Source organism: Drosophila miranda, chromosome XR, assembly GCF_003369915.1.
Source record: "Drosophila miranda strain MSH22 chromosome XR, D.miranda_PacBio2.1, whole genome shotgun sequence".
Classification (NCBI taxonomy): domain Eukaryota; kingdom Metazoa; phylum Arthropoda; class Insecta; order Diptera; family Drosophilidae; genus Drosophila; species Drosophila miranda.
In genome coordinates, this window is record NC_046674.1 from 52,038,037 (window position 1) to 52,062,866 (window position 24,830).

At 40.7% G+C, this 24,830-nt stretch overlaps 1 protein-coding gene across 2 annotated transcripts in view; it reads left to right on the forward strand.

Moving 5' to 3' along the window:
* The window catches only part of LOC117186181 (ran-binding protein 16), a 423,463-nt gene that overhangs the window by 297,793 nt on the left and 100,840 nt on the right, over positions 1-24,830 (forward strand). For both annotated transcript variants that reach the window (XM_033386441.1, XM_033386442.1), the window contains exon 15: positions 6,363-6,482. In XM_033386441.1, the coding sequence (XP_033242332.1) occupies positions 6,363-6,482 (120 nt within the window). The remainder of the gene's footprint in view (positions 1-6,362; positions 6,483-24,830) is intronic.

The following is a 24,830-nucleotide window of genomic DNA, read 5'->3' on the forward strand; positions in this document are numbered from 1 at the left end:
TGGTCAATTTAATTATGTATATATATATTTTTTTTTTGTATTTATAAAAATTATAAAAATTTATAAAAATAAAAATATTTATAAAATATGCATCCATCGATGAATATCTAGGTTAGGTTAGGAATAGGCGGCTCCCACATTTAGGTCGGTTTCTGGCCGTTGTGATGCCGCTTGGGATTTTCCCTATCCTGCGTTGTGAGCCCTGATGTTAGCAGTTATCCCATCCAGGTGATCTAAAAAAGTTAGCGACCTTGCTGTGACATAGTGTAGATATCTCTGAAATGTCAGTTAAGATGGGCGAGCCCAAGTGTTTTAGCCTTCTTCTGCTGAGAGCTGGACAGGAGCAGAACAGGTGTTCCACAGTCTCCTCCTCTTCCTCGTTTCTGCAGCTACGGCAGAAATCATTATGTGAGGCACCTAGACTATTAGCGTGGATGCCAATTAGCCAATGTCCTGGGAGGAACGTATGACTGCGCTACACCTTTTTCTGCCTGTTTGCAGAGCTCAGAGGTGCGATTCTTATCTATGGCCGGCAATGTTAACCGAGTTGTGGGACAGCGTGACTTAACGCCACTTAACGCGCCACTTAACGTCTGCCAGTCGCTTGTATTGCTCCTTTATGATAAGCTTACGGGTGGCCATAGGCATACAAATATCCTCCTTATCTATCCTTATTTATGCACAACTTGATCAGGGGTGACATAGACAGCCCTGATCTGTTGAGCCGCATAAACTTCACGATTCCTATTAGACTGACTAGAAATTTTATACCCTTGTTCCTTCCACTTTGTAGATCGAATTATTCCTTGCATGAACCGTTTAGGGTCTTATGCTCGGATTATAATTCCCTCTACCATATTATATCCACCACTAATTCTCTTCCTCTTATTAAATTATTAATCCTTACACACCTTTCTATTAATTAGTAACTGTAGTGGTATTTGTATTTTGATTGCATGCTTAGTTTCTTAGTAAGTTTAGTACTAATTTTCCTCGAATGTTAGTCTAATAGCTATCTTTCTTGCATGTTCGCGTTTGGTTCGGCTACGCACCGCGCGTCATGCGGCAGCGCCCCTCGGTCGGTTGGGCGGGAGGAGGGCTGGGATCCGCGCGTAACAGCCTTCTGCTGGTGTCACACGGGCCACTTGACGGTGCAGTAACTGCATCGCCTCTTGAAAGATGCAGTCATTGCATGTCAACGTCCAAAGAGAATTATCTTGTAAAAAGGGGGTTGTAGTACCAGATCTAGCCAGCTCGTCCGCTATACAGTTGCCCTCAATGTCCCAGTGGCCCGGGACCCATATAAGGCTGATAGCAAATTGCTGAGCCATCTCGTGAAGAGATTGGCGGCAGTTTGCCACGGTGGCATTTAGCGATTTAATCGCAGCTTGGCTGTCGCTATAAATGTTTAACTAGGTTGCCATAACGGTAACTGTTTGAAGGCAGTTCAGAGCTTCCTGATTGCAATGACTTCCACTTGGATGACGCTACAGTGATCTTAGAGCCCGATGTTTATGGCCCTATCTGGGCCTAGGAGTCCATCGAGCCATTCGCCTCTCTGAGGGATGACCTGTTTGCTGTGGTACCCACTGGTCAGAGTCTCATTAGGCGTATTGCTGCCATTTCTGCCCGCTCTTTTCCAGCAAGGTCGTCCGCGTCTGCAGACCTGGTACGATGTTGTTCAAGGTGCCCCTCATATAGAGAGAATGATTTTATTATAAGATGCAGAGATTTCTCTACCACTGAGATTACTTCAAGTGGTGCCGTCTCCGTGGATTTTCCTTTTCGGTAGGCATGCTGTGCGCCTGCCACCATCTGAGGGTCTATAGTTGTCCTTAGTTTTAGCCCGACAAGTCTCCCAAAAGTTTCGAGGAGGAAGAACGATAGGCTGATTGGTCTGATTGGTTTGACGATATTGAGCCTAGTGCTTCAATAGATGCTTGGCTGTGCGAGAAGACGCACACTAAATGCCTGTCAAGGGGGAGTTTTGTGACAATAGAAATAGCCTCTTTGATTGCCTCAATCTCCTCACACACTACAATGATCCGGAAGCGAGAAGCAGTAACTGATCTTTTGCTCGTTACAGTAGACCATCACCCAAGCGACCGTCTAGCTTTGAGCCATCAGTGTAAAAGTGGACCGCATTTGCATGTCCCGGCTCGCCCATCTTCCAGTCCTCCCTAAGTGGGATTGAATACTGGGAATAAAGTAATCCGTTCTCTCTGGTAATTGCGGGAGTCACATCAGGATTCCTGAGTGCCCAAGCTCGGATGCTTTCTATAGTTTGGCTTCTCTTATTTTGAGTACGGAAAGTGTTGCAACCTTCTTTCCCATGAGATCTACGGTAAGGAGGTCCAGCACGGTATCCAGAGCCTCCACTGGAGTATGCCATGCGTTGAACTTTGCTGAGTGTTTTAAGACAAGATCGTTTGTCTAGGGCTGGCCACCATACTACCACTCCATAGAGCATGATTGGTCGTATGGTGGCGGTATATAGCCGCCGAATTATTTACGCTGTCATTCCCCATTTTAGTCCGAGGATTGTTTTACATGTATAGATGGCCACTGTGGCCTTCTTTACCCTATCCTCAGTTTCCAATCGAGCTTTCTGACGAAGATCAGGCCAAGATACTTCGCATTGTTGCTTAGGGCTAGCGGTTCCTTACAGAGTTTTGGGGGAGTCAGTGCCGGTATTTTGTACTTCCTGGGAGTGTACATGCTGGGAGTCTGAGATTAGACTGGGCGAAGTACTCTCCATGAGATACAGCCCTAGAAGCTATTCCATCGTCTTCAGAAGGAAAGACTATAGATTTATGAGTCTGAAATCTTTGGAGGCAGTGTGCGATAGCTTGCCTGCCTTAGGAATGAAAACGACTTTGGTCTGAAGCCAGGAGTTAGGGATGCACCAGTGCGAGAAGACTCACTCGTAAATCCTTTTGAGCCAATTAATGGCTTTTTGTCCAGCGTCGATCAGTGGAGTAGGGATGATGCCATCTGGTACCGCAGACTTGTAGAGTTTAAAGCTTTTGATTGTCCTCCTGACCTTGCAGTTTCAGGATAGCACTCACTCGAGGAAACCGAAGGGGGCGCGATGTAGTTAGGTCTGTCTTCATCGCAGCCAGGGAAGTGGGTTTTCAGGAGAAAATTTAGCGACTCATTGATGGACGTTGTCCAAGGTATCCCAGGGTGGGTGATGTCTTCGAGAGAAGAATTATTTTGAAGAATTATTACTAATACTCACATACCTTTCTCGTAATTAGTAATTCCAGTGGTACTTGTATTTTGAATGCATGCTAAGTTCTGTAAGTAAGTTTAGTACTAATTTTCCTCGTATATTAGTGTAGCAGCTAACTTTCCTGCATTTCCCGCTCGAATCGGTTTACGCGTCGCGCGTTATGCGTCGTCCTTCGGTCGTTTTGGCGGGCGGAGTGCTGCGTTTTGGCTGGGATCCATGTGTAACAGCCTTCTGCTGTCACACGGACCACTTGACGGTGCATTAACTGCATCGCCTCTTGTAAGATGCAGTCATTGCATGTCATGGGCGCTGCCGCATGACGCGCGGCGTATAGCCGAACCGAACGCGAGCATGCAGGAAAGATAACTGTTAGACTAATATTCGAGGAAATTAGCAGTAAGAGAACTAAGCATGCATTCAAAATACAAATACAAATAACACTACAATTACTAATTATTAGAAAGGTGTGTGAGGATTAGTAAATTAATAAGAGGAAGAGAATTAGTGGTGGATATAATATGGTAAAGGGAATTATAGTCCGAGCATAAAACCCTAAACGGTTCATGCAAGGAATAATTCGATCTACAAAGTGGAAGGAACAACGGTATAAAATTTCTAGTGGGTCTAATAGGAATCGTGAAGTTTATGCGGGCCAACAGATCACGTTCTCACAAGAGAACCACAACAGAGGGTATATGGAGCCAACAAGGGGTTATAACGATAAAGTGTCATAACTTTGCATTTCGAGGTATTAAGGTGTATCAAGTTTGCACAACATCATGACTGAAAGTTATTGAGATCGGATTGCAAGCGAAAATGAAATGAAATGTCCCTTTACTGGACACAGAGTTTAACATCATCCGCATACATAAGTACTCGAGAGTATGTTAATACCGAAGGCAAGTCATTAATATAGAGTGCGAAGAGTAAGAGCCTAGGTGGCTGCCCTGTGGTACTCCCAAAAAAAACCTTTACTGGTGAAGAGCGGGAGTTTTTGAAGAGGACTCTTTGAGACCTGGAACAAAGATAGCTAGAAATCCATCTCAGGAGGTTGGGCGGAAACCCTAAAAGGTCAAGTTTATGCGCTAAAAGGGAATGGTTTACAGAGTCGAATGCTTTACTAAAGTCGGTGTAAATAACATCCGTCTGTAAGATACCTTGAAAGCCTTTAATAAGGAAAGAGGTAAACTCTAATAAGTTCGTGGTGGTTGATCGCCGCCTTATAAATCCATGCTGAGTTGGAGATATAAGTGACTTGCAGAGATGTTGCAAGTGTGGAGTTAAAACCTTCTCAAACATTTTAGGAATAGCGGATAACTTTGCTATACCTTTATAATTTTTTGCTTCAGACTTGCTACCTTTTTTATGGAGAGGAATTATAAACGATTCCTTCCAGATCGGGGGAAGCAAGAAGAATCAATGGACAGGGTGATTAGTTTAAGCAAGGGTCCACACAGTGCCTCGGCACAGTACCTGAGTACACAACCTGGAACCCCGTCTGGACCCGGTGAAAACACCGGCTTAACTAGTCGAAGATCATGAAGTAAAGAACATTCATTTAACAAGGGACTGAAAATGCTTTCCTCAGAATAGGTCGTTTGGAAAAATTGGGCAAAATATCGGCAATTGCCTGATCATTATTTGCCGACGTAATACAAAATGATAGCGAGAATGGGTGTGCGGACGTTCTCCGCTTACTGTTTACGAAGCTGTAAAACTGTTTTGGGTCCTGTGAAAAACTTATCCCGCATCGAGATAGGTAGTTCTTATAGCATTGGGCATTAAGAACTGAAAAGTTTGATCGAGCTATTTTATAGCGAGATTGAGAAGTAGGAGAAACAACTTCTTGAAATTTGTTATAAAGTCTTGATTTTAAGTTTTTTAGGCTGGATAACTCTTTGGTAGACCAAGGGAGTTTTCGAGATCTAGTCGCATAAGAAAGCGGGACACAAGAATCAAAAAATGTGATAAATGATTGTCAAAAATGGTTGTGCCTTTTAAGACATCAGTGCACAAGTACAAAGCAGACCAGTCAAAATCCCTAATGGGTTTATTAAGCTTCGCAAGCTCGGCTTTACGAAAGCAGCGGACATGTTCAGATAGCCTACTCGACCGATCTAATATAGTTGGTCCTATATCTAGCGACACTTCGAAAGTAGGATGGTAGGCGTCTTCAGGTATAGTGAGCGGAAGGGCTCGGGTTAACAACACTATAGTCAGATCCGATACAAAGCACAAATCAAGGAAACCCAAGGAATTTTTCACATGATTGACTTGAGACAGGGACAGGTCAAGGAAGCCGTCAACAAAGTCATGTCGTGACATGGGCACTAGGTTACTAGACTCGTTTACCGAAGACCAAACAGTTCCTGGCAAGTTGAAGTTAAAACAGCGGTTAAAGCGGACAAGTGCTGCTCATCAATTGAGATATCCGACAAAGGTGGAATATACGAGCAAGTAATGAATATAGCGAAAGCGGGAAGAATCAGTTTTACATACAGGAACTCCGGTTCCTGTTGAACTTGGACTGTGAAGTGTTCCGACATGAAGTTAGAGTCCACTGCGAGACGAACGGTCCTTTCTAAAATTTGTTTACCTGACAAAACCACGGAATTAAGAAACATGTTTCAGTAAACACAATAACGAGGAAAATGTTTCGGTTTTAAAAACGGAAAAATCTTGCGTTTTGTGAAAACTACAAAAGTACAAACTTTTGCGGTTTCAAAAGTAAATCGGAACATTTTTGTTCAACAATATCGCTAAGAAATAATGAAACGTGTTTATGTACTAGATGAGAAATTATTGGGATCTTATCATTATTTTACTAAAATATTTAAATACTGCATACAGTAGTAGATACATATTTCAAACTTTTTTCGCGAAAAATCGATTTACTTTGTCAAATAGCTGCTAAGCGTATAGGAACGGTAGGAGAATAATATTTTATATACAAGGGGACATTAACATCGGGAGTTAACAAATACGGCAAGTCATTGACAACTTGATTTTCAACGGTGTTAGAAATTTCGTCACCCGAAGCTATTTCTTCTTGCTTGTGCCTTAATCTGGACAAATACAAAAAATCGTATAAATACATATAAATTATAGAATTATTTTGTTCTTTAAGTTCCTTAAAAGAGAGCATTATCTGTGGACAACCAGTTGAAAAACAACACACAATGGCTCAATGGTTTGATGATTTGATGTTAGGAATCGAACGCAATGTTTCCAGTAAAAATAAGGAAAAGTGAGTATATAAAACATATAGTCTATAGTATATAATACATAACATATAGTATATCAAATTATAGTTGCAAAATCTATTATTACTTTTTTGCATGCACTAACAAATATTCTGAAAATATAGTTTAAAAAAAATGAATGTATTACGAGCATACACTGCATCAAACATGGGCTCGGTAATAAATATTAAAATCGACTAGTACCTTTAAATTTTCAGCATTGCTCATTCCTATTTAATGCTTTCAATCTGTACGAATCCAGCCTTCAGTTAGATTCGGATCTCCCCGAATCACTAAACACCGATTATGAGCACTGATGATTTAAATCATCAAGTTTTGTTCTATAAACAGGGAAAAACGATTTTTAATGAATATTGTATTTTATTTGACGCAAAAAAAATACAATTTGTTCAGTGTAAAGCAAGAAAACGTACGCACCCAGCGAAAAAACACCGCACTCTGAAAATTCATGCATTTGTGACTTCTCTAGTCGGTTTTCGCAAATGCTATGCTATCGTGCAATTTGTATTTTTTGTTGGCAAACAAAACTCCGTACAAATTTGTTTGTTCATCATAGTCATTTACTAAGAAACAATTTATCTTTAAAAGCACACTTTTTTAACCATTTTTTGTAATTTGACGAAAGGGAAGAAAAAATTAACTTTAAATGGAAAAAGGCCGTTTTACATCCAAAACTAAACTTTTTCCAATAAGTTAATTTGTTTCCTGTAAATTAATAGCAAATATATATAAATATAATATAAAACAATATATTATTGTCAACCCACGTTACTTGATGTGTATTAAAGAGAGACAACATCTGTAAACATAAGTGGTTTATGCTGAACTGAATCGTTGTGTTGTGTACATATGAAAGAGAGGCGAGAGATAACAGAGGCTCGCGCTGTTTATGTACATTATGTTAATTGGCTTTGCCAGATGCTGCCGTAGAAAGAGAGTAAGAGAAAGCTGACGAAGTGCAGATCGCTTTGTAAAGAAATTGCCGAAAAGTGCAGAAATCAAATGGTGCCACAATTGTGCTAATGAGTAAAAGGGTGGTGCAGTGAAACTACCCAATGAAGCAACCCAATCGAAATAATCTAATACTTAGCCTCCAGAAATAAAAGCGCGAGCCCTTGGGTTTGTTGTGAGTTTTATTGTGAGAGCTCGACTCTCAGCCAACCTGGTGACGAACTTTTGTCGGACTCAAAGAGAGCAGGAGGCTACCAGATCGGAGGAGAGTCGGTAAGAAGTAGCAGTACGAGTGGTCGGTAGCGCAGTCTAAGAAGAAGTGCAAGCACTGCAGTCAGTAAAAGCAGTACATATATCGTGACGCAATATATATTGCAGCAATCCAGGCATACAATGATAGGAAAAGGCGGCCTGCATCGCACCCCCGATGGCTCATCAAAAGCGAAGATAAGAAGTATCTGCCATGAAACACTGAAATTGCCAAATCTGAACATATCTTCTGTCAATGATCATGAAATTTTCATTGATAGTTACACTATTTATAGAATGGACCGCCCATCTTTTGCAGGTGGGGTTCTGATTGCAGTCAAATCTGTTTTCTCATCTGAGTTATTCCCATTCAATAACATCCATGGAATTGAATTTGTTGCAGTCTAAGTTCGTGTTGGCTCGGCATTTTATACCCGATACTCAAAATGAGTATTGGGGTATATTAGATTTGTGGTGAAAATGGATGTGTGTAACGTCCAGAAGGAATCGTTTCCGACCCCATAAAGTATATATATTCTTGATCAGCATCAATAGCCGAGTCGATTGAGCCATGTCTGTCTGTCCGTCTGTCCGTCCGTCCGTCTGTCCGTCTGTCCGTCCCCTTCAGCGACTAGTGCTCAAAGACTATAAGAGCTAGAGCAACGACGTTTTATATCCGGATTTTTGTGATATGTCACTGCTACAAGTATACACTGCCCCCACAAAGGGCGAAAATCTGTGGCATGCACAAATTCAAAGATACGAGAAAACTGAAAACGCAGAATCGTAGAGGATGACTATATGTTCTAGAGTGTAAAATCTCAACCAGATCGTATAATTATTATAGCCAGAATCAAGAAAACAATTTCATTCTTTCTCGCTCTGTCTTTCTCTAACACACAGGTTTCATGGTCGGTTTTGCCAATTGCAAAATATGAGTTCAAGGATCTCAGAACCTATAAGATCCAGAGCATCCAGATCGGACCTTGCCCGTTTCGGGTCCAAATTTAGCCACACCCCCTTCCGCCCCCGCAAAGGATTAAAATCTGGGGCATCCACAAATCTCAGAGACTATTAACGCAAGAGTAACCAAATTTGGTATCCGCACTCCTGTTAGATCTCGCTATAAAACGTATATCTCAAAAGTTCGCCCCACACCCTTCCGTACCCACAAAGGACGAAAATCTGTTGCATCCACAATATTGCAGATTCGAGAAAACTAAAAACGCAGAGTCAGAGATAAGGACCATATCTATCAGATTGCTGAATCTGGATCAGATCAGATCATTTTTATAGCCAAAAGCAACAAATCAACTTGCTACGCAGCGCCCGACGTCACGCTCAGACTGATTTTCTGTCTCTCTCGCACGCACTCTTTGTCGTGTCGTTTAATATTACCGGCGTCTGCCGTAGGAGAGACATACTGACTAAGTATCGGGTATAAATGTAGAGTTGCGGTGTCCGCAGCAACTCACAACGTTCCCCCTCGTTTCTATTTAACCTGCTCTTACATTCCTCCCAGGTCTGATGCTGAGCTTTACTTACACCACCTCTCAGCAATTAATACTGTCGTATCTGCATTAGGGTGCAATGATCGAACTATTGTCATGGGGGACTTTAACCTCCCATTTCTTTCTTGGCTGCCTTGTGATGACGCTAACCTGTTGTTTCCCAATTGCCATAATGACTTTATCAATGGGCTAACGGATATTTGCCTTGTCAAAATTAATGCCGTTAAAAACATTAGGGACAGACTTCTTGACCTCATGTTTGTTAACGATGCTTCTCTTGCTACGGTATCTAGAGCAAGCCCAATATCATTACCTGAAGATCCTTACCATCCAACTTTGTCGATATCCATTGAATGTACCCGATCTGGTGGTGCTGACCATGGAACTGGCTCCTTGTCACATAAACTGTTTTCGCAAAACAAACTTTATCGATTTAGATCTACATCTCTCGCGTGTTGATTGGTCGTTTCTTTATTCATTACCGATCATAGATGCAACTGTTAGCTCGTTTTATAGCTCTATTTACTCCGCTCTTAATACATTTGTTCCAGATATCACTGTACCCGTATCGTCCAAGCCTCCCTGGTTCTCTAAGTATTTGTCATACTTAAAAAACAATAAAAAGTACCAGAAGTCGGGCTCCACGTCGGCCTTAGCTCTATACCCCTCCGCTCGCTCTCTGTTCCTTGCCGTTAATAGTCAGTGTTATAATCATTACCTTTCACAATGTAGTAGTAACTTTCGTAGTGATCCTAAAATATTCTATTCGTTCGTTAACTCTAAGCGTAAGTCAATAGCTTTTTCTCCGTCCCTTCATTACCAGAACAAAACAGAAGCCTCTGCTGTTGGTATTGCAAATTTATTCGCTACCTTTTTCCAAACAACGTACTCGTCTCATATTTACATCGCATCCACTCCGTATCCGTACCAGCTACCTCAAGCTAACAGCATTTTTCGGCCCATTTTCGAGGAAAGCGTTGTTCTGGAAGGTTTCTCATCTATGGACATATCGTTTTCTGCGGGTCCAGATAAGGTACCAAGTTGCATTTTAAAACACTGTGCCCAGTCCCTTTGCAAACCGTTGACCTTTCTCTTCAACCTCTCTTTGGAACAGTCTTGTCTCCCAGTAATTTGCAATAAGTCCTACATCATTCCGCTTCACAAAAAAGGTTCAAGATCAAATATTGAAAACTATCGTGGTATCGCAAAGCTTTTCGCCATCCCGAAGCTTCTTGAGTTCCTGGTCACCCCGCAACTGCAACATCTTTGTTGCAGCTTGCTATCTCCGTCGCAACACGGTTTTTTCAGACATCGTTCAACATCGACTAACCTTCTTTAGTTTTCTAACCTAATCGGTTTTCAAATTGGTTTGCAGACGGATGCTTATTCACAAGCTCTCTTTATTAGTGTTCCCAACGAATCTTTTAGATTGAATTTTGTCCTATCTCTCTAACCGTACTCAACGTGTTTTGTTTTCTAACGTGTTGTCAAATACTGTGTGCCACAGGGAAGTCATCTGGGCCCGCTTCTGTTTATTTTATTTGTGAATGACCTTCCTCAAGTTATAACATACTCTACTCCACTAATGTATGCTGATGATGTTAAAATCTTTCTGTCTTACTCTGATTGGTATTTGCACACACGCCTTCAACTGGATCTAAGTGAACTACTATTGTGGTGTTAAACTTATCTTCTTTTTCTGAACCTTTCCAAATGCAAACTTATGACATTTTACCGTCGCGCTCCACATTTTGTCTTATATGTTCTAGGAAATCATGTCCTCGAGCGAATTTCGAGTTCAAATGACCTCGGAGTCCTTTATGATCATAAGATGTGTTTTAACAGCCATATAGCTGCAGCTGTAAATAAAGCTAAGGGTGTTTTAGCGTTCATCAAGCGTTGGTCCAAGGAGTTTGACGACCCGTACGTTACGAAACAACTGGTTATCTCGTTAGTACGTCCTATATTGGAGTATTGTTCTTGTGTGTGGAGCCCGCAGTATAAAGAGCAGCAGGTTGTTATTGAATCCGTTCAAAAGCAATTTTTAATTTTTGCCCTTCGTAACTGTAATTGGGACTCGGGTAGAATCTTGCCAACCTACCAGTCTAGGCTAAATCGTATTGACCTGCCGTCGTTGCACCATCGCAAAATATGCAATGGCGTAATGTTCGTGCACAAGCTCCTTCTCGGGATTGTTGACTCCCAAACTCTTTTGGGTCAGATTGACTTGGCCGTTCCATCTAGACCTACCCGTACTTTTAGGCCTATCCGTTTACCCATATGTAGGTCTAATTATGCCGATCATGAACCTTTTAGGGTTTTATGCCATAATTATAACTCCCTCTGCCAAACCCTATCCCCTGAACTGTCTCTTAAACTAATTGAATGAAATATTTATAATCACTTAAATTTAGCTAACTTTTAATTTCTCTTTTTCCGCCTTTTGCAATTAAGTACCATTATTAACAGATAATTTGTTAATTTAATAAATAAACAAATAAAAAAAGTTTCCAGGATTCTGAGCAAGCGCGGACTGGAAATTCTAATAGGGGTGGAAATGGAAAACGAAGATGGACCAAATACAGTACTAAAAAACACCAAGAAGCTTACCAGCACTACCGCTCATGTGAAAAAAGATCAAGGAAGCAAGGAACAAAAAAAAAAACAGAAAAAATACCTTCTTAACCCAAAAAGTTTGATAAGACAACGGGATGACAACACAAGAGCTACGGTTGGAAATGCATGAATCTCATTTGATGATGTTCGATGAAAACCATATATTTAAGAGGCAGATAGCGCTATGCAGCTACGATTCTGGAAGAAGTTCGTGGCAAAAAACTGAGGGGTATACCTCTAGTATACAAAAACTTATTAGAATACAATCATCCAAAAAACTAGCTAGTAAAAATATCCCACTAAATGTACATGCCGAAAATGTTAATGTAATGTCTTTAAAAGTTTTAGCATATAACGTTCATGGATAGTAAAAAAAAATATTTAGAGAATTCTTTACATTTCTAGGAGGAGCCGATATCTTTAACCCTTTGTGGAAGAGAAGCAGCTCAACAATTAAAATGAATTTTTCAGCTCTTTTTGTACGTACTGACAGCCAGCAACCCGTTTGAGTAGATTCGGTCGGATGGGCTCTACGGAGATAATAAATAGTCTGCATACGAATCGAAAAGCGTTGCAAGATCAAGTGTTACAATCGTAACTGCTAAGAGAAGATAAAAAGGTTTTTACTGCGCTAAAGAACTTCCGGACAACGGACTCTCGGGAGGATAAGGAATCCTACATAAAACTACAATGAAGAATGTACAGCTTTGCGAAGCAGCAAATAAAAATATATTCACAACTTAGAAGCACCGATCCCGAATCCCAAAGGCAAAGACTGGAGGAGGCTGGCTAAAGAAATAAGAGAACGAAAAATAAGGGTCTGCTCAGCCATAGACGCGTGAGACTTTTAAGAATACGCTAGTAGCCTTCTCTATACACATCAGAGGAAAATCTCGAAGACACTTTCGTAGAATGTATTATCTTCCTAATTTTCAAGAAACATAAATGAAGTACAAAACGAGGGGGAACGTTGTGAGTTGCTGCGGACACCGCAACTCTACGGTTATACCCGATACTAAGTCAGTATGGCTCTCCTCCGGCAGACGCCGCTAATATTAAACGACACGACAAAGAGTGCGTGCGAGAGAGACAGAAAATCAGTCTGAGCGTGACGTCGGGCGCTGCGTAGCCACTGAAAATTGATTTCTTGCTTTTGGCTACAAAAATGATCCGATCTGATCCAGATTCAGCAATCTGATAGATATGGTCATTATCTATGATTCTGCGTTTTTAGTTTTCTCGAATGTGCAATATTGTGGATGCAACAGATTTTCGTCCTTTGTGTGGGCGGAAGGGGGTGGGGCGAAATTTTGAGATACACGTTTTATAGTAAGATCTAACAGGAGTGCGGATACCAAATTTGGTTACTCTAGCCTTAATAGTCTCTGAGATTTTTGAATATCCCCAGATTTTCGTCCTTTGCGGGGGCGGAAGGGGGTGTGGCGAAATTTTGAAACAAACTCGTCTCGGTCCGATATATTAGGAGTGTGGATACCAAATTTGGTTGCTCTAGCTTTTGTAGTCTCTGAGATCTAGGCGCTAATGTTTTACTCTAAGCAAAGCCGCCTATGCTACGTGTGTGTTAGAGAGAGACAGGGCGAGAAAAAATGAAATTGTTTTCTTGATGCTGGCTATAATAATAATACGATCCAATTCAGATTCCGCTGTCTTAAAGATATGGTCATTCTCTACAATTCTACGTTTTTGGTTTTCTCATATCTTTAAAATTGTGGATGCCACAGATTTTCGTCCTTTGTGGGGGCGGAAGTGGGCGGGGACATATCACAGAAGTCTGGATCCAAAACATCGTTGCTCTAGCTCTTATAGTCTTTGAGCACTAGGCGCTGAAGGGGACGGACAGACGGACAGACGGACGGACGGACAGACGGACAGACAGACATGGCTCAATCGACTCGGCTATTGATGCTGATCAAGAATACATATACTTTATGGGGTCGGAAACGATTCCTTCTGGACGTTACACACATCCACTTTTACCACAAATCTAATATACCCCAATACTCATTTTGAGTATCGGGTATAATTATCCTGTCATTTCCTTCATGAATTGTGAAGTAAAAATACTAATGAGCATTCTGACCACCAGGCTATCATCATGGGTAGAAAAACACGGGAAGTTAAACAAGTTCCAAGTTCCAAATCGCAGAAACGAAGGTATATGCATACTTTGCAGATTTCAAAGCTGCGTTTGACCGTGTTCCTAGAGGATTGCTCATATAAAAATTTAGCGTCTAGGAGTGTCAACGAAAATGATAGCAATGATCAGAAATGTTTATTAAAATAAATGGAGCTCGGTGTGGATAGGTGATGAATTTTCAAACCCAACCGGGAGTCAAACAGTGTGGTCTTCTGTCGCCGCTACTCTTCGCGCTTTAATTTGCAGCCAAAGCGTTGCATCCAAAGCAAAAGAAGCTAAGGCAAGCATAAACTCATTGTGGAGTAGCTTTATAGATAGGCAAAATGTAATCCTCAGCTCCAAATGGAACGTATTCAAAGCCATAAGCAGAGCTATTCCTTGCTACGGTGCACAAGTGTGGTGAGGTGAGACATCTGAAGAGGTGGATAAGTTGCACAGATATTTCACAAAAAAGTATAATTAAATTGCCTGACAGTACACCCAACTACATTTTGTCGATCGATGCAGGGCTGGAGGAGGGACACATGTATAGCTTAAATCTTCACTTAATATAACCAAATGAAAAACAGCCCACCATAAAATGGAAGACGAAATATTTGCAGCGCTAAATGATAATATGGGATAGAGCAATTTGGGATACTAAATCGAAAGGGCAATGACATATAGGAGTAAAATAGTTAGCGTGTTGTAATATTATTTTAATAGATATTTATATATTAGGATAGAAAAGCTGACGGTATGAACCAAGCTTTTTTATTTTATTAGCTTATTTGCTTGCAAAAAGATAAACAACTACTACTACTACTACTGGATGCTGCCCTACTGGATCTCTCTACTTTCTACTTTCTCTCTAACAAAATGATATTTTAAATCTATTTTCTTGCACTAAGGTTATCACCATAGTTAGTCATCGGCTCTTAATTTGAGCAGCCAATCTCTTGCAGCAGACCTTGTAGATACACTGCTTCCCTAGCAGCTGAACCAAGTATTGATTGATAATATGTCATATTTACCTTTACACATTCTTCATCGTTACAACCAACGTGAAAACCTGGGTCAAGTGGTGTTGCGACTGGACGGCAATCCTGCATACCAAAAGTATTCAAAACGCTTTCAAAAAACTTCTCCTGACAGAACTAAAGGGGGCGCCTGGATTGCCTTTTCGATGTATTTCCATGCCTAGGAAAAAATTGAGCTGACCTCCATTTTTCATCTCACAAGCGGATGCGATCTTTTGCTTCATCGCGCTGACGTCCTTATCTTTAGGACAGATGATTATCAAGTCGTTGACGTAAACTGCTATATAACTGAAGCCTTGTTTGATTTATAGACTTGGCTCGTGTTGACTTCTTTTAAAGCGCATGCTAATCCATAGAGTACATTATGTGGGTTCTATTTATGGTTTGCCGCTGAAATATGCGTTAGAGATATCAACCTGATGCATGTGTAACTGCTTTTCTGCAGCGATCGCTTATAACATTTATACCCGATACATAGTCAGTATGGTTCTCCACCACCAGAAGACGTTAATATTGAACGACACGACAAAGATTGCGTGCGAGAGAGACAGAAAATCAGTCAAAGCGTATCGTCGGTAGTGTTGGGTAAACATTGCTCATTTCGGTGAACATGTTCAGTTGTTCTCTTTTAGTAAGTGAATCAACTCACTCATATTGCTCACTTAGATTGCTCAGTTGCTGACTTGCTCAGTATACTTTCGAAATAGTGATATACTGAATTTTTAAAAGAGTAAACAACTTTGCCGGTAATACAAAAAGTGTGAAGTAAATGCAAATGTAAGCAACAGCTGCCAGAACGCCAAATGCCCGTTGAAGAGCGGAATTGCGCAAAAAGTGAGAAGAGAAAAAGAGCGCAAAAATTAGCTAGTGAAAAAAATAGAACAAGTGAGCAAAAAACAACAGTTTGGAAGGAACATGTTCAGTTGCTCACTTAAGTGGACAACTCTTTTTTGTTCACTCAGTCATGAGCAACACAACACTAGTCGTCGGGCGCTGCGTAGCCACTACAAATTGATTTGTTCCTTTTTTATACCCGATATTCAAAATGAGTATAGGGGTATATTAGATTTGTGGTGATAGTAGATGTGTGTAACGTCCAAAAGGAAGCGTTTTCGACTCCATAAAGTATATATATTCTTGATCAGCATCAATAGCCGAGTCGATTGAGCCATGTCTGTCTGTCTGTCCGTCTGTCCGTCCGTCCGTCTGTCCGTCTGTCCGTCCCCTTCAGCGCCTAGTGCTCAAAGACTATAAGAGCGAGAGCAACGATGTTTTGGATCCAGACTTCTGTGATATGTCACTGCTACAAGAATATTTCAAATTTTGCCCCGCCCACTTCCGCCTCCACAAAGGGCGAAAATCTGTGGCATCCACAATTTCGACGATACGAGAAAACTAAAAACGCAGAATCGTGGAAGATGACTATATCTTCTAGAGTGCAAAATCTGTACCAGATCCTATAATTGTTATAGCCAGAACCAAGAAAACAATTTCATTCTTTCTCGCTCTGTCTCTCTCTAACACACAGGTTTGATGGTCGGTTTTGCCAATTGCAAAATATGAGTTTAAGGATCTCAGAACCCATAAGAGCTAGAGCAACCAAATTTGGTATCCACACTCCTGTGATATCGGACCTTGACCGTTTTGTGTCAAAATTTCGCCACACCCCCTTCCGCTCCCGCAAAGGACGAAAATCTGGGGCATCCACAAATCTCAGAGACTGTTAACGCTTGAGTAACCAAATTTAGTATCCGCACTCCTGTTAGATCTCACTATAAAACGTATATCTCAAAATTTCGCCCCACCCCCTTCCGCCAACACAAAAGACGAAAATCTGTGGCATCCACAATTTTAAAGATACGAGAAAACCAGAAACGCAGAACCGTAGAATCGTATTCGCAATGAAATACTTTTGTTAGATTTGGTAGGAAGATTTGTGTTTGCTAGTTGCTTTATGATTATGTGGTAGAATGCCTAGTTTTTAAGTACCGAAAAATATACTGAAGTTACGTTAGCAATGAACGTGGAATAGCCTTATAATTTCCTAGTGACATGGTGGGGTAGGGTGAGAATTATAGGGATTTTCAGAACCTTCTCACAACTGGAAATCATGGAAGGGTGGGTACAGAATCGTGTGGGTCGACTATCATCTCAAGACCTCACGCCGGCGTTTGTATGTGTGATTGTGCCTTTTATTTTGCGTGTATGCTTGGAATATGCATATTGTTGTTTTCGGAGTTAGCTCCCTGTAGAGTCACGGGATTCTATTTTTTAAGTTTATGTAGTAGGAGTCGAGACGCGGTCAAACGAATATTTTCCAATAGTTTACCGACCGCTTGTGCTCATTCCAAGACTCGAATGGGTTGCATCCTTTTACAGCTCTTGTCGGACATATATTTCGCAAATAGTCTGAATTTTTTACTGCTTCGTCCGACAAAAATTCTTTTAAATTTGTGTGAATTAACATACTCGTTGCCATTTCCACGATTGTACTATTTGAGGTGTGTAAGGTACCGTTAATTCTCTTATTCCCCAATTGGTTAAAAAATAAGTACATTTTTTGTTGATGTTCTCAGTACCGTTTGTGTAGCCATAACGCCTTAATTTTTTTTTATGTATAACCACTAACCATACAGTATCGTTATTGACAATTGATTTGAAATACATATATGTAAAACCAATTCCATTTATATTTATGAATATTTATTTTAGTATATATATATTTTTTTTTTTATATCGTATATTTAGATGCATCATTATTTTAGTTATAATAAACCATAGCTCGCAAGCAACGGTCAACACTTTTTCCCTTTGCTGTATCGTCACTGACGAAACAGAAAAAGACCACGTAGACACGGGCTCACACTGAGCAGAACACTTTTTATCTCTTCGCTTGTGTGGGTGTTTCTGGTTTTCGGTTGAGCCGACACACGATCGTGTCTCACAATAAAAACTTAGAGAGACACTTTTGATCAAGCGCTCTCAGAAAAGTGTCTTCAGATGAGCAGAACCATTAAAGTGTCTGAGTAAAGTGTTTTTAGTTTTTTTCGTGTTTATGTTTTGCTTTTCACGATTCATTTTAAGATCCAATAGTCAATCCGCATACAATTCACAAAAGCAATTGATCGTTGCCATATGCACCACACGTACAAGCACCCATACATACGCATAAGACACTTTTTTCGTTCGCTCGCGACAAGCTGCTCAGTGAAAAACAGGAACAAAAGAGAAGTGAAAAAATCGGTCATTGCTTGAGCGAAGAGCGAGTTGAGCAAAAACAGATTTGATCGGGTCATTTCTGTCCCTTTTCTGAATGTGTCCCTAAATGAGAGGTTTTTATCAGACACGCCGAAAGAGTCAACCGTTATTTGCGAGGTCTGTAATAAACAAAGCAGTCGAGAACCGACGGCGTTTACATAATTTTTATAATTTATAATCAACCTGTTTAAAATAAGGAAATAAATGTTTAATTATATTATTGTAATATTTTATATTTTGTAATACAAATAAAACAAATAACAGCTTTTATTTTATTTCCCGCGCCCTAGTGTACCATACCCCCACCTCCTGCCCATTCTTCATTTATTCCCTCTAGTATTGGCGGTGGCGATTGACCGTGCCGAACTACTGATTTGGCTGGTTCCTACATGGGTACTTTCCGGACTAACCCTATGGTAAACGAACGCCGAACCAGTAGACGAAGAAACGAAAAAGCATGAGAGGAAAATTAAGAGAGCAGGTAGCTAAAAATGATGCTGTCCTGTTCTTCTCCTTTCCCTTTTCTGTTTTCGGTCATTGCATTGCTGGAGTGTTCTTTTGCGTTTGGCGTTTGTGTAAATCAGTGCGGCTGACTAAGTAATTATAATTATTCAATTTTAAACAGTAAGGCAAAGCAATTTAATTTAAAATGTATAGCAAACGGATTTTTCGTAGGCTTAATAAATAAATAAAAGACAAATATGCAGCCAAACTTAATCGTGCAAGCGAAGCAACAGTGTCGTGCAGTGAAATAGAAAAGGTTGAGGGCCGCGAAATAGGAGAGACAATCGAAGAAAATTAAAAAATGGAAAGTGACACTGAAAAATTTAAAGAACTATGGAGTTATGATTGGTACGCTTTTTGTATTTTGGTTTTTTTTATGCCTATTATATCTGTATTTTATATTTATAGATGCCATAACTATAGATACAGGGACTAAATTAGCTGAGGCCTAGCCTAGGAAGGCCCTTCAACTTAAAAAAAAAATTTTTTAAGAAATAGTACCACCGCGAACAGCAAAACCTAAATTAAGTAAATTTAAAAATTAAATGAAATAAATAATAAAACAAAAATTTTAATATAAAATGAAATGCAGATAGCCTACTAGATGGGTAAAAATGGAAATGATGAAAAGCATTGTTAAGGGTTAGTAAAGAAAGTGCCCCTGGTCTGTTAGGGAGTGGTGATATCACCACCTCCAAACTAGTTCCCAGTACTGCTGGGAAGTGTTGATCACCGCAAGTAAAAAAAAAATATATGCAAAAGATATACATATATGGACCACTGTGCAAAAATCTAGTGCAGATCATTGCCGTGTGTACCGAGTAAAAACATTAATTGATCTGTGTAACTGTGCAAACATCTAGAGCAGATCATTGCCGTTATACTAAGTAAAACGTTGGATAAATTGTACACAATGGTGGGATCGAATTTCACGTTCCTCCACAGCCGACAATTAAGACCAACAACTAATGAATAAACAAAACTGCCAACACAAAAAAAAGCGAAGAAAAAGAGAAGGGGAGAACACATTGTACCACTTTATATCATAACGTATAAACACCGTGTACCTCAAAATTATTTGTACAAAACCAAATTTTTTCTCTACCCTTTATCAACATGCCACTGGGTCCATAAAAATATACATCAAAACGACATTTACACTAACCATACACATATATATTACAGACGTCAAAAATTTTAAACAGTTCCTTTAAAAAAAAATAAAGGGTAACAAACAAGTAAAATTAATTATTGTATATACTCCAATAAATTCTCTTACTTAATTTAAAAAATGTATATACCAAAAAAAAAAAACTACTTTATTACAATATATACAAAAATAAGTTAAGTTCCCATTCCTATTTCAACCTAATACTAAGTAACGAAAAGTCAAACTTTTACATCTAATAATCTCTTTTGCAAATGTCTAAAGGTAACATAGCAAGACCAAGTCCATATTAGGCCTTAGAAGCAGCACTAGTTTATCAGAAATTAGAGTAGAAGCAGAACCGCCACGGACGGTAACAATGACAAACTCTGGAAACGTAACCAACCCGTCTAGAAGCAGTAGCCCTGCAGTTGGTGGAGCGGCTGGCTTCCACTAGCATGACCCTTAACCCAACCGATATACTTGCTTTTGTGAAATAGCTACCAACTTGTGACGGAACCCCTGGTACTCTCAATAGGTTCATCGCAAGCGTAGAGGAAATCATTATGCTTATTAGAGGAACGGATCAGACACCGTAAGGGCAATTACTGCTACGAACAATTCGTAATAAAGTTACAGGGAGAGCAGAGCAGGCACTAAGAAACCTTGGGACTAGACTCGAATGGGACAACATTAAACTGAACCTAAGCCACATGTACGGATGCAAGAAAACAGAACCCATCATCGTCCGAGAAATCCAAAACCTACCTAGTATCTTACCATTGGGGAAACTTTTCTTCGAAATTACGAAGCGAAGAAGCCAACTGCTGAACCTTGCCCCCACTAATGGCCATCAGTTTGAAGGCACAAGCGCGGCAGGCAAGAAAACCTATGACGGAATATGTCTTCAATGAAGACTCTTCATGCATTCTTAGTTGGGCTCCGTGACCCCATCAAAATCATGATTAGGACCAGGAACCCAGCTACTATCGAGGAGGCATACGAATGGTGCCAATCCAAAAAAAAGCTTCTATTATCAGGGGGAAAACAGCGCACAAAATACAAAAATGCGCACAAAAATGTAAATAGAACTAGACCATATGAAAGGAACTCCAACCAGACTAATAACGCACCCAACTCTAGATGGAACAAAAATTCATCAAACTCACCAAACTCTAACCCATTTAGACAACAACCCAATCATAATCGGAATCGCCCACAGACCGGTCAAAACTCACAGAACAACCAAAATCGTAACAGCTCTGGGCAAAAAACCCCTGGGTCCTTTCAAATTTATGATAGACACTGGTTCCACCTTTTCATTCATCGACCCAAGGACAGTATACTGGATCTAACCGAAAAAATCACCATTACAACAGTTTTACATAGCTACACTATAGAGAATATAATTATTTTACCCATGCCAACCGAATTGAACGAACCTGGCAAACTAAGCCAATTGCTTTTTAAATTTCACCCATATTTCAATGGCCTCCTAGGTATGGACTTCTTTTTTTTCTTTGGACGTTGACATGCAATGACTGCATCTTTCAAGAGGCGATGCAGTTACTGCACCGTCAAGTGGCCCGTGTGGCCCCTCCTCCCGCCCAACTGACCGAGGGGCGCTGCCGCATGACGCGCGGTGCGTAGCCGAACCAAACGAACATGCAAGAAAGATAGCTATTAGAATAACATTCGAGGAAAATTAGCACTAAACTTACTAAGAAACTAAGCATGCAATCAAAATACAAATACCACTACAGTTACTAATTAATAGAAAGGTGTGTAAGGATTAATAATTTAATAAGAGGAAGAGAATTAGTGTTGGATATAATATGGTAGAGGGAATTATAATCCGAGCATAAGACCCTAAACGGTTCATGCAAGGAATAATTCGATCTACAAAGTGGAAGGAACAACGGTATAAAATTTCTAGTAAGTCTAATAGGAATCGTGAAGTTTATGCGGCTCAACAGATCAGGGCTGTCTATGTCACCCCTGATAAAGTTGTGCATAAATATCACACCAAGCATTTTTCTACGGTTAACTAAGGATGGGAGGTTTACTAATAGTAGTCTACTAGAGTAAGATGGGAGTCTTACACCCGCATCCCAGTTAAGGCCCCGCAGAGCAAAGAGTAAAAAGTTCTTCTGTACTGATTCTATACGGTCCTGGTGTACTTTGTACTGAGGGCACCATACACAGGAGCCGTATTCTAAGATCGGACGAACAAGCGAGGTATAGAGAGTCTTTGTTATATAGGGGTCGTCAAATTCCTTTGACCACCTCTTTATAAACCCAAGCACGCCCATGGCCTTGTTTACCATGGTAGAAATGTGTTCGGATTCTTAACATCCCACAAAGCAAAAACAAACATGGAAACATTTTAACACGACACACCACACACTTCCCTCGACATCTTTACCGAAACTAATCGGACTTCTATTTAATACACCCACAAACTATAACTCGGGTTAATCTTCCAGTTGAGTTCAATGAGGGGTACTTCCTCTGTAATTCAACAGCAATCGATACTAATCTTTCGATTTCGGGAGGCTTATACATAGCCGCCGACGGTTCCAGTTTTCTTGAAATCACCAACAATTCCGATTCGGAACAAATATATTATTTGGACCAACCACTATATGTAACTCCCTACGACGAGGAAGCTTATGATCAAATACATAATATTGCATTACACTCAGAACCCCTATGCGAAAACGTACCCTTTCTCGACCTTATTCAAATCAGATACCTAATTACAGAAGAAACGGAAGGTTTACGGAGGGTTTGCATAGACTTCCGTGTTTTTTTCTATAATGACGCTTCACCTTTGACTTTTTCCAACACAGTCAAACACCAGATTCCCACAACTGACAATTTACCGATCCATGTTAAGACTTATAGATACCCATATATATACATATATATACCTATATATAAGAAGGAGTGGGCCAGCTGGCCTATTGAGGGGGCAGCGGGGATAAGCAACAGCAGTAATAACAGCAGCAGAGGAACAGCTGATGAGCAGCAACAGCAGTAGTAAAAGCGGACAGAGAAGAATAGGAACCGAGAAAAGAAGTGAAAAGGAGAGAACAGCAGCATACGTACGCGACTCAAGCAGCAGCAGGAAATCAGCAGAAATAAGCCGTAACATTAAGAACTTTTGTTATCACACATACCAGGCCACCGCGATAATAATACGAATAAACAATACTCTTAATAATATCTTACATATATATACATATATGTATATATACACAAGGAGGAAGTTCGGAAACAGATCACAAAAATGTTGGAACAAAATATTATAGAAAAAAGAGCTATTACCCTTGGGGAGCACCAGTTTGGGAGGTCCCAAAGATGTCCGATTCCCCGGACAAAAAGAAATGTAGATTGGTAATTGATTTTTGGAAGTTATATACCCAACATCAACGATATCCTAGATAATATAGGCAGGGCCAAATATTTTTCCACCTTAGATTTGGCAAGTGAATTTCACCAAATTGAAATGCACCCCAAAGACATGCCTTAAACGGCCTTCTCAGTCGAAAATGGGCACTACGAATTTACGAGAATTCCCTTCGGATTGAGAAAGGGGATATTTGTGTCGTCTACCTTGACGATATCATCATTTTCTCTGGCTCCCTCCAAAAGCACTTGACAGACCTAAAATCCGTCTTCCGAAAATTGCGGGAAGCTAACTTAAAAATACAGATAACCAAATCAAACTTTCTTAGAAAAGAAATAGTCTTTTTGGGACATATAGTTACCCAAGAAGGTGTTAAACCAAACTCAGACAAAATAAAAGCCATTAAAGACTTTCCGTGTCCTAAAACCACCAAACAAATCAAATCCTTCTTAGGGTTCCTGGGATATTACAGAAAACTTATCAGAGATTTCGCTAGAATTACAAAACCAAAAAAAACCTCTACGTTAGGTTAGGTTGACCCGGACGGCCTTCAGCGGAGCCCCACATAGGCCAATATGGCCTTTAGTTGTCCGGATAGGGGGGTATGAACCGTCGGATTTTAAAGGGATTTTAGGGGATTTTAAAGTCCTCGAGAATCGAGGTATTTTTCGCATAGGCCAGTAGTTGCTGTGGCGTCCTCTTGGAGGCATCTTCCAGAGATGCCAGCACCGGTGCGCCCAGGTATTTCCTCCTTGCCCTTGAGAGATCAGGACAGATTAGATGTTCCAGGGTTTCGGTTGCCCCAGGTTCATCACATTTCCTATAACTGTCTCTGCTGGTGATGCCTAGCCCTGTTGCATGCGCCGCAGCCAGACAATGGCCTGTTAATATTCCCACTAACAATCTGCAGTCCTTCTGGCTGAGTTTCTCATTGCGGTCTTTGCACATGATTTCCGAGGTTCTGCAGGTGGTAGTGCGCCTCCATCTGATTTCGGTCTGTAGTCTGACCTGCATCTCTAAGTCGCTTTGTAGCGTTCTAAAGGAGACAGGCACGTTCTCGGTTCCCTCATTCGTCAGCCCGACGCCTTCCATAGCCAAAACGTCTGCCGCCTCGTTTCCTTCGATGCCTTGATGGCTGAGAACCCAGTAGATCCGTACTGACTTTGTCGTGCTTAGGGCATCTAGTGCCTCCCTGCTCGCCAAGACATTTCTGGAACTGACCGCGGACGACTGCATGGATCTTATCGCCGCTTGGCTGTCGACGAATAGGTTGACCGCATCGTGTGCTCTTTCAGTGAGAAGAGCGACCTCTGCTGCTTTCCTGATGGCAAAAACCTCTGCCTGGAATATGCTGCAATGGTCCGGTAGCTTATATGACAGCCTTATCTCAGGGTCTGTACAGTATAGGCCCGCTCCTACTCCTCCGTCCATCTTGGAGCCGTCCGTACATACATTGAGGTGCTCAGTTTGGTCTCTTCCGATTTTCCAGTCTTCAGGTCCCAAAGAT